Source organism: Chiloscyllium plagiosum, chromosome 19, assembly GCF_004010195.1.
Source record: "Chiloscyllium plagiosum isolate BGI_BamShark_2017 chromosome 19, ASM401019v2, whole genome shotgun sequence".
NCBI lineage: Eukaryota > Metazoa > Chordata > Chondrichthyes > Orectolobiformes > Hemiscylliidae > Chiloscyllium > Chiloscyllium plagiosum.
The window spans coordinates 41,943,010-41,962,832 of NC_057728.1; the positions used below are offsets into that span (position 1 = coordinate 41,943,010).

At 39.9% G+C, this 19,823-nt stretch overlaps 1 protein-coding gene across 2 annotated transcripts in view; it reads right to left on the reverse strand.

The window, feature by feature from the left end:
- msrb3 (methionine sulfoxide reductase B3) overlaps positions 1 to 19,823 on the reverse strand; it is a 131,060-nt gene that overhangs the window by 68,599 nt on the left and 42,638 nt on the right. For both annotated transcript variants that reach the window (XM_043709653.1, XM_043709654.1), the window contains 3 exons: positions 12,716 to 12,824; positions 9,621 to 9,698; positions 1,409 to 1,437 (listed from right to left, as the gene is read on the reverse strand). In XM_043709653.1, the coding sequence (XP_043565588.1) occupies positions 1,409 to 1,437; positions 9,621 to 9,698; positions 12,716 to 12,824 (216 nt within the window). The remainder of the gene's footprint in view (positions 1 to 1,408; positions 1,438 to 9,620; positions 9,699 to 12,715; positions 12,825 to 19,823) is intronic.

Genomic DNA, 19,823 nt, shown 5'->3' on the forward strand with positions numbered 1-19,823 from the left:
TGTTCAATCCTGCAGGTGATATGACAATATATTCCAAAATTACATGTGAACACCATGAACTGAACTTCATTCAGGAGATGGGGGCCCCATGCAAAGGCTAGGGTGCAGGTGAAAGATTTACATTGCCACCTTTTTAGGAAACATTTGCCCTATTAAGTGCTAATCAAGCACTCTTGAGGCCAGTGCTGGGCCAACCACGGTATCAGGGGCCCTTAGGTGCCCACACCAGAGGCCAGCATCTCTTGACTGCACATAGCACTGATGGGGTAGTGGTAGGAGTTGCCTTCAATGCACCCACCAGAGGCCTGGGATCAGTGGGGCATCTAAGCCACAGATGAAAGAGGGCAGGCTGAGAATCCAAGAGGGGATGGAAAGGGTGTTTAGGGGCATGGACAAAGGCAAATACCCGATGCACATCTCTCAACAGCCCCACTGGAGCCTGTTAACATATGTGCTTTTGGGTTTGCTGTGGGACAACTGTCCTGCCTGCTGCTGGTTGGATATCAGAGGCAGTAGGATAAGGCCTTTGAGTGAGTACTAACTGCCCACTGAAGGGTCTTAATTGGCAGAGGGTGAACTTGTTGGGGTAGAGGAGGAAGGTGGTGGTCCCACCTGATTAAGCACCCCTCCACTCCAAACACACTTCGGAGGATGGAATTAAACTCCAACCCTTCCCCCCACCACCCCAAACCAGAGTCAACTGTCTTTTGCACTACTTTACTGCTATCAGTCTGAAATAAGACAATTACACAAATGATTATAGATGCCGTATTTGGTGTACATGTGTGTGCATGTTACTAGTCTGTAAGAGTGTTTTAGTTTTGTTGCTTTAATTTGCCTGCATGCATTTTCCAGTAATACATACTGGACATTCATGGACAACATTTTTTCCTTAGAACATTCATTTATTTGAAATACTTGCTCGTAATTTCATGAAATCCTTTGATAAATGTAGTTTTACATATGAATTAATGAGACAAAAGAATGCAAATAGAATTAGGTCTTGTAACAGCTTTTTGTTTGGTCAGTTCTTTCATTTTTTCCTAGATGTCTATTCCTTGATAAAGTTCAATTAATGTAGATGCCAGTCATCCTCTAGAACTTTGTTTATATAATCATTTGTCAGGTGTTAGCAAATGCCATTCAAATTCTCTAAATTGGTGCAGTTAGACCACTTTAGGTCAATGTAATAACCTTTCCAGTGGAAGTGGACTTGGGATGTTGCCCTGCCCTTAAAATGGAAGGCAATGACAAAACACTGACCACATATCCCAATTCCAGACAAGTAGGAAATTCATAAATTAAAGTATAAAAATCATTTTTATAACACTTTTTGTTGTAAGCTCTAAAAATTCAGTTAATTAAAAGCACTGACAATGATTTACTTAGCTTTAAAAATTGTCCATACCTGATCCAGAATCAAACTTGGTTGCTGACCTATAAAATGAAAAATTATTTTAGTTGCAAGGACCGACACTTATGCAAGTATTGAAGGTATGCAAATTGCACAAGTTTTATATGAGAAAGGAAATACATTTTCAATTTTATACTAATACGTTGCCATTTTGATCAAGCCATTGATCCCAGAATATAAAATGGCACAGGCTCTTTACTGTGATACAACAAATTCCAAGTACTCTGTAGACAATTTGTTTGGAATCTCAAATAGAGAATGCTTCTCTTGGCTATTTAAATCCCTTGAAATCCTCCTCTCCTGGATCACACACTGTAGGAATGTACCTGTACTGTTCTCTCGCAAGTAGCTTTCAGGCCTTCATTCCAAGTGGTTTCAGCAGTTAATATTGGCAGAGACTATGCAAGGCATCATGTTCTATCCTCATACAATGACAACAGATACCCTGTACATACTTTTTAGCAAGTGTCAACAGACAATCAGGATTGAAAATACTGACCTGTCTTTTCATCAGCAGCAAGTCAACACTCAATACAGAGGACACAGTGACTTACAAGGGAGTTATCAGGAATGAGGAATTTTAGATATAAAGAAAGCATGTATAGGCTAGATTTGTTCTCTCTAGAATAACACTGGAGCAAAATTTAATTGGGAGATATTAAATTTTGCAAAGCCTAGCAGATGTCAAGATTCAAACAGGCATGGATTGAAAATAATGGTTAGAATAATAAGAATGAATTGAGGGGTAAATTGTTCACACAGAGGAAGTGGGGTTTGGAACTCACCGTATGAAAGGGTGATAGAGGCAGAATTACTCATCACACTTCAAATACATAGGACTTGGATATGCACTTGAGATGCTGTATCATACATGACAACAGAGCTGGAAGTTGGAATTAGGCTGGATACCACTTTTCAACTGGAATAGTCACAATGGACCAACTGGCTGCTTTCGTTGGTGCAATTTTTTCTATCTTTCTAATCGTGCGAATGTATTCCTATCCCAGCTAATTCAGTTCAGGAACTGAACCAGCTTTTTGACTGGTACTACATACCTCATGAAAAAGATCATAAATCAAATGAGGGAGGTGATTAATGTTAGAAGTATGAGAAGGTTTGAGAAGGTTTCCATGCCATCGTGGCATGTTCAACCACTGATTATTTATTTTCCTTGGCTTTTAACTGAAGTCTTCTGTGAAATGAAAACATGAGTCTTGGTCAGGACTTGAGCTTATCAACTGACAAAGTGAGTAGCTGACCCACTCGAGCTAAGTATTACAGCTTGAAGTTTGTGCTTGGCTGACCTCACCTGCAGCAGTAGTTGGGAGAGAGTATAATTTCTTACGTTGCTTCAGGATGGGGAGCGAAAAATAAGCCAGAATTCTCATTTGCGATTCATTTCCTATGAGCCCCTTCCTGGGGGGTTACTTGTGTGGATGTTGGATGAAAATTACAGAAAGACACGATTGTGATGCAATCAGCAGTTAAAGAGCTCACTGAAGAATGTGATTTGAACAAGGTTCCAGAAAGCACCTTAAGCCCATGGAACTACATTCCAGCAGATATGCAACTGAGTGTTAACCGTGTGATGTAAATCTGACTAGAGCATCTTCTGAGAGAAAGGTGTTGGGGAGGGGGAGGGGGAGGGGGAGGAAACAATTGACAAGAAATAAGAATTATGAGAAAGATAAACTTTAAAGAAGTGAATAACCCCCACTGGACTGATCTCAAAATTTTGGTGAAATCTGTTTAAAAGCATGACCAATCTGGTTCCCAACTGTTCACTCCAAGTACTTTTCTTATAATTCTTTTTCTAAAATTTGAAGAGACTTTTGTTCTTACTAACTTATTGCTTTACATTTATAATGTTAATCCTAGTGATGTAATTATTTTAATCGACCTCTGTTATCTTGATGCATTAGTGAATTGCAGGTTAAATCATATTATAAATTTGGCCGCTCTGAAAATATACTTAGTAACTGAGTATGTAAGGATTTTCTGTAGCTCTTAAAATGCAGTAGCTCAAAGCCAGATGTAATTCTTTTTCACTATTTGTTGCATAGCTATCCGACTAGGCAATTTATACATTTTAAAAGGAAAAAATTCTGTCCTTGTGGGAACATCATGTTTCAGATATAAGTTAATGCTAGCTGTAAATTCAGGAGCCTTTGAAGCCCTCCATTCAGCTGTGGGAAAACTGCTGTTGGGTAATTACACTCAAGATGCTGCTGATCTGCTGTCAAGCAGAATTAACCCTCAGACTAGGCCTATCCATGCAAGCTGTTACAAGACAGCATTGTCTATACCGGACTCTCGAACCAATTAGTGAGCATGCTCTGGTCAGATTTATATCACACGTTAACACTCAGTTGTATATCTGTCCACAGCTGCCACAGCAAGGTACAAGAGTAGCTCAGCAGGAGCCAGTTAGAGGATGTTACATGCATAAAGACTGTTCAATAAAATGTATTAAACTACCTGAGAATGAGGCATTAATCTTTATTCCCCACAGCAACAGGGAGAACTGAAGTGCACTTAAAGGTTATAGCAGTATTTTGATTAAAAGTTGAGTTATAACTAAGGTTTTCATAAATGGAGCAAAAAGAAAAGCAGGATTAATTTTCAAAGTCTGACTTTATTGATATTTTATTGCATCTTCACTTATGATACAATGAAGCTGCCGGTTTTCTCAAGTGCTATATTCTTAAGGGACTTGAACCAAATGCTTCACAGTCAAAGGTAGGTGGCGGGGCGGGGCGGGGAAGAAGCAAGAGCCATATAACTGCTTAACTAGAGCTCAGGCAAGTCATTCTTATAGAGTATAATCTCAAGTTGGAAGACTACACCAGGAAGATGCTGAAACAAAGTTAAATTCTCAGAAGAGAACTCAAATATAGCATGAATGTTCTGTGTTTTTTAAATTGCTAAAGCATGAATCAGAATCACACATGATGAAGCATATATACTTGGTCAGTGGAAGTGTTTTACAACAACATTACTAGAATTTCAGTTTCTTACTATTGATGTTTAACACTCTCAAAATATGGATCCCCTCCTTTCACACTAATGTGACAAGAGTCCAAGTCTCCAAAATTTATTTTCTAAAACCATTGCACTTGTTCACTTTCCTTACCTCCTGTTATGGCTCTGAAAATATTAAACAAAAAGCACTTAATCAACTCTTCTAATACCCTCACCTTATTCTTTTCCTGCTCCTCGGATGCTGCCTGACCCGCTATGCTTTTCCAGCATCAGTCTAATCTAGACTCTGATCTCCAGCACCTGCAGTCCTCACTTTTGCCAAATATCCCATCTTCCAGCTTATCTACCTTTTCTCCCCTTTACACCTCTGAAATGCATTGAGTGACTTCCTATCTTAAAAGCATAAATATATTCAGTTGGTGTTGCAAAATCCTCCCCTAAGGTAGCAGAAGGACCTTACTGGATATCTCCTTACACCAGGAAAAGTCATCTTACCCTAGTATAACTATCTCTGTTTCATTGGAGGCATGGAACACCTATATGAACTAATTTGTTGCTCCTTGATAGCTCCCATAAAGTTGTGAGAGTGTAAAGGGGAGGGGTAGACAGTTCTCAGAAATTGATGCGCATTTTATATGTAGTCAAAATATTGTACAAAATGTTTGCACAAAATCCCTGCTTCTCTTACATATGATACATCCGCTCGATACCATGCACAGCCAAACATGTTCTTTCAAAATCCCAACTGTCCAACCTTTGGATCTCTACCTGCCACAACGTTTCTGTTGCTACTTAATCGCATAACCACATGCACGCCTCCACCTTTAATGTTCTAATCCCAGATGAAACCAATACACTCTCAAACTCTCACTCTGGCCGTACCCCCAATAAGAGAACAGAAATCAGGGACACACATGTCCCAGTTGCCCAGACTTGAAAGGACATGGTAGTCAAATAGTTTAGCCAATTACATGTAGAATAGACTGGACCATTTCAAACTTCATCAAGTTCTGAGCCTATTAAAGATGCTTATTAATCCAGTATAATCCTAGAATGTAAAGATAACTAATACCTAGCTTCTTTTCTTGACTCCAAACCATATTTAAGAACTCTTCTTCCCTCTACTTTCATCCCCAACAAGTGCAAGGTTGAGGCAAAGAGACCAGTTGGCTCCGCTGGTTCTCTCTTCCATTAGCAAACCTCCATATTTTTATCTTTGTAACATCATCCACCTTCACCTGGTCTCAACTCAAATGTTGCTGAAATCTTCCATCATGCCCTCACTACCTTTCTGTCTGACTACTCCATGGACTGCTACCTTTGTACTCAATAAACTTGAGGTCATCCAAAATTTTGCTGCCCATGTCTAAACACAATAGTTCCTGTTCCCTTATCAATCCCTGCTCAACCTAGATTAGCTCCCTATTGAGTAATGTCTTGATTTTAAAAATCCCACCCTCATTTTCAAACTCTTCCATAAGCTTGCCCTCCTTATCTCTAATATCTTCCCCAGGCCCCTAACCTTCCAAAGTATTTAATCCAATTCTAGGCTTTTGTGTATTCCCAATTAAAACTGTTGCCATGTTTTTATTTTGAAAGCCCCATTAACTGGAATTCCCTATCTACACTTCTCTGCATATCAAGTTCACTTTTCTTCTTGAAGGTATTTCTGAAAACTTACTTCCTTGACCAAGCCTGATCCAATACCTTCTCACATCATTCAACATCATACTTGGTTAACTAATGTGCTTATATAATGCTTTAGGACATTCAATGCATTCTATAAGTTGTTGTTATAAATTGAGCATAGATCCTGAGGCATGTCACTACCTGCATTTTATCAACTTGAATGGCACCCACATTTCTTTTTGCTGATTTCCATCTCTTTAATATTCCTCTATATATCCATCTACATTTACTGCAAAAATTGTCCCTTAATTTTCTATGCTGCACCTAACACCATGTAGAAATCTATATATTCAATAACTGTTGCATTCCTTTTATCTATATCCTTTGTAATTTCCTTAAAAAGCTAATTTAGGTTTGTCAAGCACAAATTGTCCTTTACAAAATTACGCTATCATTTCCCAATTAGTTTTGCTTTTTAGAAAAAAGTTTTTCACCAATGACAGAATAAGACCAACTAATTTAAATGCTATTTTTAATAATGAAGGCTACTGCTCTTTGCCATTTCCTCCCCACTTTTCATTGGCACTTTGGCAATGACCTCCACCTCAAACAGATGACAATTTCTTTTTGCTCCATTAACAGTTGAATGCAGTTCTTTTTTTGAAAATGCAGAGTACTGGATCTAACAAAAGTTTTCCCGTCATCCCTCATTGATCTAAGGTTATCAAGCATTGGCAAAAATGTGTTGAGACCGCAATTAGATCAGCCACGATCATATTGAATGGCAGAACATGCACAGGTGTTTGAATGACTTGCTCCTGCTCCCAATTCATAGGTTAAAAATATCTCTATAATTTTACTCAGGTAAATATCTCTATAATTTTATCATTCTCAAATCATAAATAGCTACCTTCACCTTTAAGTTGTCCAAACTTTGTCTATCATTGCTCCTGGAAACAGATATGCAGTTGCGACAAATATTCTTTCACAAATTTTAACTAATGATGGCAAAAATTCACTTATATTTTTAAATCAGTGTGTAGCCATATCAACTAATCTCCTACTCACTTACTACATTTAAACTTTCATGACAGCATTTGAGATAGTGATTTGAATTTGTTTTGACTGTGGTAATAGTCTGCAAAGACGTGCATTGCACAATATCATATAACAGAAACTTGTATTGTTCTCAACAAAATAAACATGACAGTGTACATGGTGTATGTTATGGAACAAGAATGACAGAGGGATAAGATAATCAAGAACCATGGTGTAAAGAGTTGAAGAATTGAAATATTCTGCTCTGAACAGCATTAGAATTGCATGTTTGCCAGACAACATTTGGAACATATAAAGCTGCCTATGTGATTATCTAATAGTTAGAATAATATCCTTGGAGATTTATGGTGGCCAATCTAATTTGAGTTAGATTGGTTTCCTTATTGCAGTATTAATATGGAACTAGGAGTAAGTGGGGTAATTTTTAAACATTTTCATAAAGTGAAAATATATCAGGAATGTGATTGTGGAGGCAATCAAGCCCAATTCACGGCCTGCATGTTTTTATTTCCTAGCAGATCAGTTAAATCTGGATAGTTTAATACTAAATTATAGCTTGAAAAAATATTTGAGAACTTCCAAATTAAAACTGATTGTGACACCATGTGGGATATTCAAGTTGCAGATGAGAAGTGTGGGCAATTTATAATAATTATTAGTGAAATTTCAAAATTATAGTCTTCAAATCATCTGGACATTATATATATAGTGGTTAATTATACTTTTGGATGGCAATTTTGATATTTAACAATAATGGCTGTCAAGATGCACACTATTGTTTATTGCTTGCAGTGAGATTAATACATGTTAAAAACAGAGAACAGTAAACATTGGCTGCAACTTTACTGAGTTTTGATCAGTCATCAATTACTTGAGAATAATAGTGATTATATTTTGGTCCAATTAAAGCATTCATTAGTAGAATTATGATAACAGTAGAGATAAATCAAAGAATATAAGTAGATAAACTTGAACTTATCCAAAATTCTGCTGCCCATATCTTAAAGTCCACCAAATTCATCCATCATTCCTGTGTTTACTGATTCATATTATCTCCCAATCAAACAATGTCTCAACTATAAAAATTACTATCTTTCATCAATCCATGGCCTTGCCCCTAACTACCTTCCAAGATAAGAAAGCAAAATATTGTGGTTGCTGTAGATCTGAAATAAAGAGAAAACATTTCTGGAAATACTCAGTAAGTTAGGCAGCGTCTGTAAAGAGAAAAACAGTTCACATTTCAGATCGACATCTTTTCATCAGATCTCTTACCTCTGACACATCTTTGCTTTTCTAATTCTGGCCAATTTTAAATTGCTCTCTTGGCAGCAGGGTTTTCAATTGATGTGGCCCCAAATTCTGGAATAACGTTTTTGAATTTCTCTACATCCTTCTCTTCTTCTAAGTCACTTCTTCAAGTCTACCATTTTGATTAAGGTTTTGGTCACCTGTCCTAATATCTCCTTATGAGGGTCAGCTTGAAATTTTGTTTGACACTGTTCTGTGAGAGATCAGACACTTTACTACATTAAAGGCTCTATAAAAATGTAAATTGTTGTTGATGAGGTTATAAGATTCTTTCAAAGCTTACAAAAACAAGATTTATTGAAACATTAAAGCAATTCAAACAACTAACAATTTTGCAGATGTTTCCATATTGGACTCCATGATTAGTGTACTTCATTAAGCTGATGTGTCATCTTCTTGATTCATGTACAACAGGTTCTCCTCTGCAGTGTTATGTATGGTCTGAGAGTATAAGGAACTTTGCAGAGGTAATCCAGTGTGATACAGATCATACCCTCAGGGACTGGATGAAGAGCCTGTTTTCTAATGTATAGGAGGATAATTGACAATAAAGGAAGATGTTGACCTTATAAGTAATGAAACAAAGGAAAACAATGTACCAATATCCCACCCATCAAGACAGAAATATTCAATACAAATTAAAAATACATCCTACGTACGATTTCATTAATGGACATAGTAATCAGAATTGCTAACTACTTGTAAAAAAACACACTTAGTACAGCTAAAAGCTAACAATAGCCAAGAGGCAATCATATCATAAATGAAAAACTGCTAAAGTTTATTAAAGCCAGATGACCTTCAATAACAATAAAGTTGCTGCGGAACCCTGAATGTTTAAAGGGGTAACACTGGTAATCTGGACAGAGTTTTATTATCAATCCACAACATTCTTTTTCAACTGCTCAATACATTTGATGAGTAGATGGAGCTTTACTATGCCAAATGCTGCATCCTGCCATCTGTTTTTGTTTAGCTTTTAAAGTTTATGATAAGTTTGGAGTCTTGTAGTTATTTTTTGCCCCTCCCCCTAAGTGCCTTGCAATGGATTTCAGTTCATAAGAATTGTAGGTACCAACTTGGAAACAGGATTGGAGTGCAATAACAAATACCAACACATATAGGATATTTTTATATGATTGTTGTTTTGGTCATTCTGTGTATACAGGGCACAAGAATTTAATGGGAAGTCTGCCTATTATTGAGATGTTATTATTATACTTACGTAAAAAGGGGAGTTCCACAAACCACGCAACTGTAGGTCCCTTTATCTTTGTGCAGTGTGTACACTCCCGTAAAGGCACTAGAAGGGCAAATGCATTAAATGCATTAATTATAAAGCAATGTTGTTTTATACAATGTTTTGAAGCAAGTAATTTTATGTCTCATTTCCTTCAGTCTCATCCCTATTACTATAAAAAGTTTCCATTTTTACAAACAGGATCTTGAAAAAAGATTGATAATCTCTGGGCAACTGTGCATGCTGAATCATTCTGGCGATTTGGTACACAGCAGAATGCATTTTGGCTCAAAGCTCAGGAATAGAGGTTAAGGTCTGCTGCCAACACACTTCTGGAGTTTCTAAGCAAATGACTCACATTCAGTAAATTCAAACAGTATATTGTGACAGGAAGAAAGCGAAGCCTATTAACTGGGACCCCATGTGTGGTAAAAAGGCTTTTGCAAGGCATGAATGGAAACAAGCAGTTACATCATTAATAAATTTGGATTGGAGGTACTTGAATAAGTGTGCCAGAGTTTACTATATAAAAGTAGACAAAATAGTTAGCTTTGGCACGTCAACTCAGCACTAAAATCAGCTGAGATCCTCGACATTGCCACCTAACAGAGCCTTGGAAGAGGGTGAGAATTTTGTTTTTAAAAAACAGCAATGAGGGCTAGCTTCCAAGGACTACAGACATTTGAGGGTAGTTATTGAACATTTTTGACATTCCAGCTGCAAATGAGCCAATAAATACTTTCTCCACATGTGCTTCAAAAATGGGCTTAATTACGCTACCTTATTTTGGCAGCCTAGCATCTGAACACACAATGACCACCTTCAAACTAATCACTGGCAGAGGTCCATTTCCCTCTGTGTTTAGCTTTCTTTCGGATCTGGAGAAAGACTCCAAAGAAACAGTCAGCAGTCAGACTTCAGACTCTGCTACTCTGTTACCTCTTGTACTTTAGCAAAGTGAAACAATGAGACCAGAAGAACTCCACAATGTTTTGTTATCAATCATAATAGTAAAGGCAATTTGCTTAGTTGCTCTATCAAAATGATTTATTTCAATGAAGTGAGAGATCTGAAAACATGGAAGTTGTTTTAATTCTAGTAGAAAGGCCATAGAAAGGTCTGGCAAGAACCCAGTGGCACTATGAAACACCTCATCAAAACTGATGAGTGAAAGAAATCAAGCAATATTCGTTTTTTTGCATTTTCCAGATGCAAAAAGTATACTGGGGATGCCAATCATGCACCGAGATGCATAGTCATGGTCATATAGAAGGTGAAGATCAAGTAGTAAGGTCAAGTAATTGACTGACTGTAGGTCAAGAGACGAGGGAAGATCATGAGATGGTGAGCTCCACTATTGCGGTGGACAACTGCTTGACCCACATAGGAGGTTAGTGAGCAAAATTAGGGCGCATGGTATTTGGGGGCAAAGTACTAACTTGGATTGAAAGTTGGTTGGCTGATAGGAAACAAAGAGTAGTGATAAACGGCTCCATTTTGGAATGGCAGGCAGTGACCAGTGGTTGTGGAGAACTGGAAGCAATTGTTGCCCTTGGTCTAATCTACCTGCAGTTGCCTCATCATATCTTGACAGATGTCACTGGGGAGGTATGTTTGCTGTACTGTAAACAAGGTACCTATACAGCCATGTAAGGCATTCATTGGAGTGCAGAAATTGATGATTATCTTCTGATGATGTTCCTTTATTTTTAATGAAAACAAATATTTGTTGTTTGGTATCCCTTTTGTACTTTAGAAGCTTTTTTTTGTTGCGGTGTAGCTAGCAATGTATCTGATGAAGGGTTATGCCTGATACTAAGCTGGGTGGCAGGGTGAAATGTGATGAGGATGTTAGGAGATTACAGGGTGACCTGGACAGGTTAGGTGAGTGGTCAGATGCATGGCAGATGCAGTTTAATGTATGGTTATCCACTTTGGTGGCAAGAACAGGAAGGCAGATTACTACCTAAATGGAATCAATTTAGGTAAAGGGACAATACAGAGAGATCTGAGTGCTTTTGTACACCAGTCAATGAAGGTAAGCATGCAGGTACAGCAGGTAGTGAAGAAGGCTAATAGCATGCTGGCCTTCATAACAAGAGGGAGCATAGAAGCAAAGAGGTTCTTCTGCAGCTGTACAGGGCCCTGGTGAGACCACACCTGGAGTACTGTGTGCAGTTCTGGTCTCCAAATTTGAGGAAAGACATTCTGGCTATTGAGGGAGTGCAGCGTAGGTTCACGAGGTAAATTCCTGGAATGGTGGGATTACCTTACACTGAAAGACTGGAGCACTTGGGCTTGTATACCCTTGAGTTTAGAAGACTGAGAGGGGATCTGATTGAGACAGATAAGATTATTAAAGGATTGGACACTCTGGAGGCAGGAAACATGTTTCCGCTGATGGGTGAGTGCCGAACCAGAGGACACAGCTTAAAAATACGGGGTACACCATTTTGGACAGAGATGAGGAGAAATTTCTTCACCCAGAGAGTGGTGACTGTGTTGAATGCTCTGCCCCTAAGGGCAGTGGAGGCCCAGTCTCTGGATTCATTTAAGAAAGAGTTGGATAGAGCTCTCAAGGATAGTGGAATCAAGGGTTATGGAGATAAGGCAGGAACAGGATACTGATTAAGGATGATCGGCCATGATGATATTGAATGGTGGTGCAGGCTCAAAGGGCAGAATGGCCTACTCCTGCACCTATTGTCTATTGTCTATTGTTTTAGCTCCACAGACCCTGTGAGCATCAGCATCCAGTAGTCTCTTTGAAGACTGTAGCTTTGTCAACTGTCATCAGTGTAAACTAGCTGTAGCCTGCATAGCATTTGCTGTGATCAGGGATGATCAATTATTAGTAAAGGTGCTTGAATCATGCATTAGGCTTTTGATTTGCATAAAACACTAGCTGTTAGTCTAGTGCACTAGACTAGGAACTAATGTGACACACAACACCAATCCGGTGTAGATTGGAAGTACACACATCATTTTAATCCCTCAGTATCTGTTTATCACCTAAAATAACATGATTTCATGATGCACATTCTAAGACGATATGTCTCATTCACTCCATCCAGTTATACCTTTCTGTTCCCTTGTCCTGAGTCACATGGTATTGTTGGGCTGTCAGTCGCTCCCGCAGTTCCTGCTCTGGGAAGACCACTTTGCAGCTGCTTTTATCCCTCCGTGAACCTGAAAGAGAGAGAGAATATGGGAGAAGCAGTTCTTTAGTTCAAACCCAAATCATTTCTTTAGATGATGGCCATAGCACAGCTTTTGCACTCATTTGTCAAACGCCAAACTAACCTCCAATGCAATGCTGAATTCAGCTGAACATAGCTGATTACTTCTTTAATTCCAAGTTAAGAATGTGCAAAAGAGCCAGGTGATTCCAGTGGAGCAGTGGCCATGTGTTACAGCCAAAAGCCTTTGTGTATATATGATAGTGACTAACTCCATACTGATAGTAGAAAAGAATTGATTTCACACAGAAATTAGAAAAAAAATGGTGCAGTTCACTCAAGTTGAGAACTGACTATTTTGACCTTCTTGCTCTGAAACCGTTGTACCAGTGTCACTTGGTTTTTAAAAGTACCAGCAATTAATAAGTTCAAAATGTAATGGTCAGGGGGATGGAATGGATATAATGGTGCCATTCCAGCCTACAATGTCTGTGAAATTTAAATCGAAGGTGATTTATCAATGTTACATGATACCGAGCTTTGAGAAGATTTGTAGCTCAGGTTGAGGTTCTGGATGCAGGTTTGCTCGCTGAGCTGGAAGGTTCGGTTTCAGATGTTTCGTCACCATACTAGGTCACTTCATTAGTGAGCCTCTGGATGAAGCACTGGTGGTATGGCCCGTTTTTTATTTATGTGCTAGGTTTCCTTGGGTTTCTGACATCATATCCTGTGGTGATGCCATTTCCCATGGTGATGTCATTTCCGGTTCTTTTTCTCAGGTGTGGTAAATGGGATCCAAGTCAATGTGTTTGTTGATAAGAGTTCCGGTTGGAATACCATGCTTCGAGGAATTCTCGCGTGTGTCTCTGTTTGCCTTGTCCAAGGATGGATGTGCTGTCCCAGTCGAAGTGGTGTCCTTCCTCATCTGTTTGTAAAGATACTAGTGAGAATGGGTCATATCTTACCACCCCCGAGAAAAAGAACAGGGAATGACATCACCACAGGAAATGGTGTCACCAACCCAAAGAAACCTAAACACATAAATAAAACGTGAGCCAATGCACCACTGCTTCATCCGGAGACTCACTGATGATGATACCAGTATGGTGATGAAACATCTAAAACCAAACCTGCCATCTCAGTGAGCAAACATCCCATTATATGATATTGTTTGTCTGCATCTTGTCAGTTCTTCCTCTGAGTAAACTTCACAGAATTGGACTTGCGGGCACAAGAGATTTTCCCAGATCACTGTGATGTAAATGGGCAATATACATTATCCAGCCTGGATAATAAGACAGCTGTACCTCCTTTTAAGAAAACCTGCAAGATATCTCTTGAGCATTAAGATGCTTCAATTATAATTTATTTTCATTCGCATAGAAGAAGTGATTTCAGTTGTTCAAATCTATTGCAAATCTTGTAAACTCAATAGCTCAGGCAAATTACATTTGTACTTTCAAGTCAATGAGCAAATGATGCACCACACAAAACAAAGCTAATTATGGTAATAACAAATAAGAATTTAAAATTATTCTCATGGAAAATATGAGCATATCAAAATGCAAGCCAAATATACAAAACATGTGAAAATTGGGTTATTTTGATTTGAATGTTATGGCAATATTCAGATGTTTGGTTTAACCAGAAACAGTTCTCTTAATAGAACTTGTACTTCTCATGGATTTGATTCACTTATTTAAAGCTTTAAAAATGAAAGACATGATGTTCCCCTCACTGGAAGTGGTAAGAAGGGTGGGGAGAAGGGTCGGTAACAGGGCGAGTTGGTCTTAGAAAAAAACTCATCTCCTTCATTGGAGACGGTTTTTGAAAGTCCTTCCCCAGTTCTTCCTCTGGATCCCCTGACCTCCATCCTAAAGGAGGATAAAACTAAAATGGCTGACAGCTTCTGATGACCGAAGCCATCAAGGTCAAGGCCTGTATTAAGACAAGATACTTACCTGACAGCTCTGAATTAGTCAATTGGTGGATGATGGGCTACGTTATGGAACAAAGAACAAAGAAAATTTACAGCCCAGGAAAAGGCCCTTTAGCCCTCTAAGCCTGAGCTGATCCAAATCCACTGTCTAAACCTATCGCCCAATTCCTAAGTATTCCTCTGTTCCCCACCAACTTATGAATCTGTCCAGACGCATCTTAAATTAATCTACCATGCCTGCCTCTACTACCTCTGCTGGCAACGTGTTCCTGGTGCCTATCACCCTCTGTATAAAGTACTTGCTGTGTCTATCCCCCTTAGACGTTTCACCTCTCAATTTGAAAGCTATTAATGAATCCTTCACCCTGGGAAAAGGCTTATCTCTATCTACCCTGTCTATACCCTTCATGATTTTGTAGATCTCAGTCAGGTCCCCCCTCAATCTCCTTTTTTCTAATTAAAAAAAACAAACCTAACCTACTTAACCTCTCTTCATAGTTAGCACCTTCCATACCAGGCAACATCATTGTAAACCTTCTCTGCACCCTCTCCAAAGCGTCCACACCCTTCTGGTAATTTGGCGACCAGAACTGCACACAGTATTCTAAATGCGGCCAACCCAATGTCTTGTACATTTTTAACATGACCTGCCAGCTCTTATACTCAATATCACATCTGATGAAGTCAAGCATACCATATGCCTTCTTGACCACTCTATCCACCTGTGCAGCAACCTTCAGGGTACAATGGACTTGAACTCCAAGATCTCTCTGCTCACCAACTTTTCCTAAGGCTCTTCTATTTACTGCATAATTCGCTCTAGAATTAGACTTCCCAAAATGCATCACCTCACATTTGCCTGCATTGAACTCCATCTGCCACTTCTCCGCCCAACTATCCAGTCTATCTATAATGTCCTATATTCTTTGACAGTTGCCTAAGCTTTCTGCTACTTCACCAATCTTCGTGTCATCTGCAAATTTGCTGATCATACCAACAGTGCCCTCTTTCAGGTAATTTATGTCTATCACAAACAACAGTGGCCCCAATACTGACCCCTGTGGAACACCACTGCTCACCTTGCTCTATTTCGAGAAACTCCCTTCAACTACTACTCTCTGCCTCCTGTTGCTCAACAAGTTCTTTATCCACCTAGCTAGAACACCCTGCACACCATGTGACTTCACTTTCTCCATTATTTTACCATGGGGAACCTTATCAAATGCCTTACTGAAGTCCATGTATATGACATCCACAGTCCTTCCTTCATCTATCAACTTGGTCACTTCCTCAAAGAATTCTATTAAGTTGGTAAGGCACAATCTCCCCCACACAAAACTGTTGCTATTACTGATAAACCCATTCTTTTCCAAATATAAATAGATTTTATCCCTCAGTACCTTCTCCAGCAACTTTCCCACCACTGATGTCAGGCTCACCGGTCTGTAGTTACCCAGAATATCCCTACTACCCTTTTTGTACAGGGGGACATCATGAGCAACACTCCAGTCCTCCAGCACCTCACCTGTGTTTAAGGATGCCACAAAGATATCTGTCAGGGTCACAGCTATTTCCTCTCTCAGCAACCTGGGATAGATCCCATCCGGTCCTGGGGATTTGTCTACCTTAATATTAGATAGAGTCATGGGCCAACACACTGATTCCCACACATAATACATTTTCTCATATCTTTTCTAATATGCTGCTGGCAATTTAGCAGCAAATGATGTGAACTGGATATGTACTTCAGAGTTTAATAAAGCAAAGTTGATAATTTAACAAGGTTTTAGGGCTTTTTTAAAACATGCAAATGGTTTAGGTGCAGTAGTCCATTCAAACTTGAACCTCCCCTGCTATTCAATAAGGTCATGGATAAGATCGGATTGTGACCTCAAAATCAACTTAATCCTGAAAATCTTTCACCCCTCTGTCTTCCAGGAATCCATCCACTTCTGCCATAAAAAAAACGAAGAGCCTGCTTCCATCACATTTTTGGGAAGAGTTCCCGAAATCGCAACCCTCAGGCAAAACAATTTGAATTACTCCTTTTGGGCGAGCACTGATTTTTAAATTTACTTCTAGGTTCTTCCAAAAGAGGAAACATCTTCTCCACATCTATCTTGTCAGCAGCCCTCAGGATTTTAATTGTATTAATCAACTCAAAACTCTGGCTGTAATGGAAGATTTGTGATTTATGTATAAAATGTCTACCAATATTAACTATTTTAGAGTTGGGATTTTAAACCAGTAATATATGGGTTTTGGTCTGTGTAAATGAAGGATTTTAGTGATGAACTTGTCAGCATTTGTGGAGCCATTTTTTAAAAAATCTAGCATAAGTGAAAAAAAATCGCTAGAGTGTTGATGTGAATTTGTTTGCATTGGAAATGTTTGCTCCTGGACAGAGTAAATATAGAGGATAATTAGCTTGCTTCCAGAGAGGAGAACCAGAATTGAACTTTGATTGCTTAGAGGAAAAGCCCATTCTGGAAAACAAATTGATTTTCAGTTTGCAGAAGTTGTGGTTGGTGTTAGATGTTAAATAGTTCTTTCTGAAGAAAGGAAATCATTCAGAACAGTGAGGAAGTAGGTTACCTCATTTTAAAGATATCAGGGTGAAAATTCCAGACCAGAATGTTTGATGTTGCCTGGACTGGAGTGGAGTGTATCAGCTGTAAGGAGAGGTTGGACAAACTTGGATTGCTTTCATTACAGCATTGGAGGTTGAGTGAGCAACCTGAGAAGTATATAAAATTATGGGAGGTATGGAGAGGAAAGATTGTCAGAGTATTTTCCTTGGGTGGAAATGTCAGATAATAGGGGGCAAAGGTTAAGGTGAGAAAGTGAAAGTTTAAAGGAGGTTATTATAATAGAAGGATATACTTTTTATGATTAAAAACAGATCTGCAACATTACATGCTTGTGTGTCAGTGATCACCTCATTAAATAAAAGAAAGAAAACATGATCTATCAAGCCAGATTTCAGTCTGGGATCTGACTTGCCCAGTAATAACATTAGCTGGGATCATAAAATAGACACAAGACTAACCTATCCTAACCCTTAACAATTTCTCCTTTGAATCCTCCCACTTCCTCCAGACCAAAGGGGTAGCCATGGGCACACGTATGGGCCCCAGTAATGCCTGTCTCTTTGTTGGCTACGTAGAGCAGTTGATCTTCCGTAATTACACCGGCACCACTCCCCACCTCTTCCTCCGCTACACTGATGACTGCATTGGCGCCACCTCGTGCTCCCACGAGGAGGTTGAGCAATTCATCAACTTCACCAAAACATTCCACCCTGACCTTAAATTTACCTGGACCATCTCTGACACCTCCCTCCCCTTCCTGGACCTCTCCATCTCCATCAGTGACGACAGACTTGACACTGACATTTTCTACAAACCCACCGACTCCCACAGCTACCTGGATTACACACCTCTTCCCACCCTACCTCTTGCAAAAATGCAATCCCGTATTCCCAATTCCTCCGCCTCCGCCGTATCTGCTCCCAGGAGGAGCGGTTCCACCATAGAACACACCAGATGGCCTCCTTCTTTAGAGACCGCAATTTCCCATCCCACGTGGTTAAAGATGCCCTCCAACGCATCACGTCCACATCCCGCACCTCCGCCCTCAGACCCAACCCCACCAACCGCAACAAGGAGAGAATGCCCCTGGTGCTCACCTTCCACCCTACCAACCTTCGCATAAACCAAATCATCCACCGACATTCCCGCCACCTCCAAACAGACCCCACCACCAGGGATATATTTCCCTCCCCAATCCTCTCCGCCTTCCGCAAAGACCGTTCCCTCCGTGACTACCTGGTCAGGGCCACGCCCCTATAAGCCACCCTCCCATTCTGGCACCTTCCCCTGCCACCGCAGGAACTGTAAAACCTGCGCCCACACCTCCTCCCTCACCTCCATCCAAGGCCCCAAAGGAGCTTTCCACATCCATCAAAGATTTACCTGCACATCCACTAATATCATCTATTGTATCCGTTGCTCCCGATGCGGACTCCACTACATTGGGGAGACTGGACACCTCCTAGCAGAGCGCTTTAGGGAACATTCCAAACTTCCAGCTCAGCACTGTCCCCATGACTTGTCCGGACTTGTCCTACCTGCCTATCTCCTTTTCCACCTATCCACTGCACCCTCTCCTCCCTGACCTATCACATTCATCCCCTCCCCCACTCACGCATTGTACTCTATGCTACTTTCTCCCCCCCCCCCCCCCCCTCTAGCTTATCTCTCCACTTCAGGCTTACTGCCTTTATTCTTGATGAAGGGCTTTTGCCCGAAACGTCAATTTTGCTGCTCCTTGGATGCTGCCTGAACTGCTGTGCTCTTCCAGCACCACTAATCCACTATCTATAAGATAGCCTGCCTAGTCCAAATATTACTCTAGTAAACCGTTTCCAATCTGTCTCCAATACTTCTGCTTCCTTTCTTAAATTATGTGATTAATATTGTGCATAGCACTCCAGTTTCAGCCTTACCAATGCTCTTTTTAACTGAACCATAACCTCCCTGGTTCTATATTCAATTTCCCTCACTATAGAACATAGAACAATACAGCGCAGAACAGGCCCTTCAGCCCATGATGTTGCGCCGACCTGTGACTCATTCTAAGATCATCCCCTACACTATCCCACCATCATCCATGTGCTTATCCAAGGATTGTTTAAATGCCCCTAATATGGCTGAGTTAACTACATTGACAGGTCGGGCATTCCACACCCTTACCACTCTCTGAGAGAAGAACCTGCCTCTGACATCCGTCTTAAATCTTTTACCTCTCAATTTGTAGTTATGCAACCTCGTGCAAACTGACATCATCATCCTGGGAAAAAGATTTTCACTGTCTACCCTATCTAATCCTCTGATCATCTTTTATGTCTCTATAAAATCCCGTCTTAGCCTTCTTCTTTCCAATGAGAACAGATCCAAGTCTCTCAGCCTTTCCTCATAAGAGTTTCCCTCTAGACCAGGCAACATCCTGGTAAGTCTCCTCTGCACTTTTTCCAATGCTTCCTGTAATGGGGCAACCAGAATTGTACAC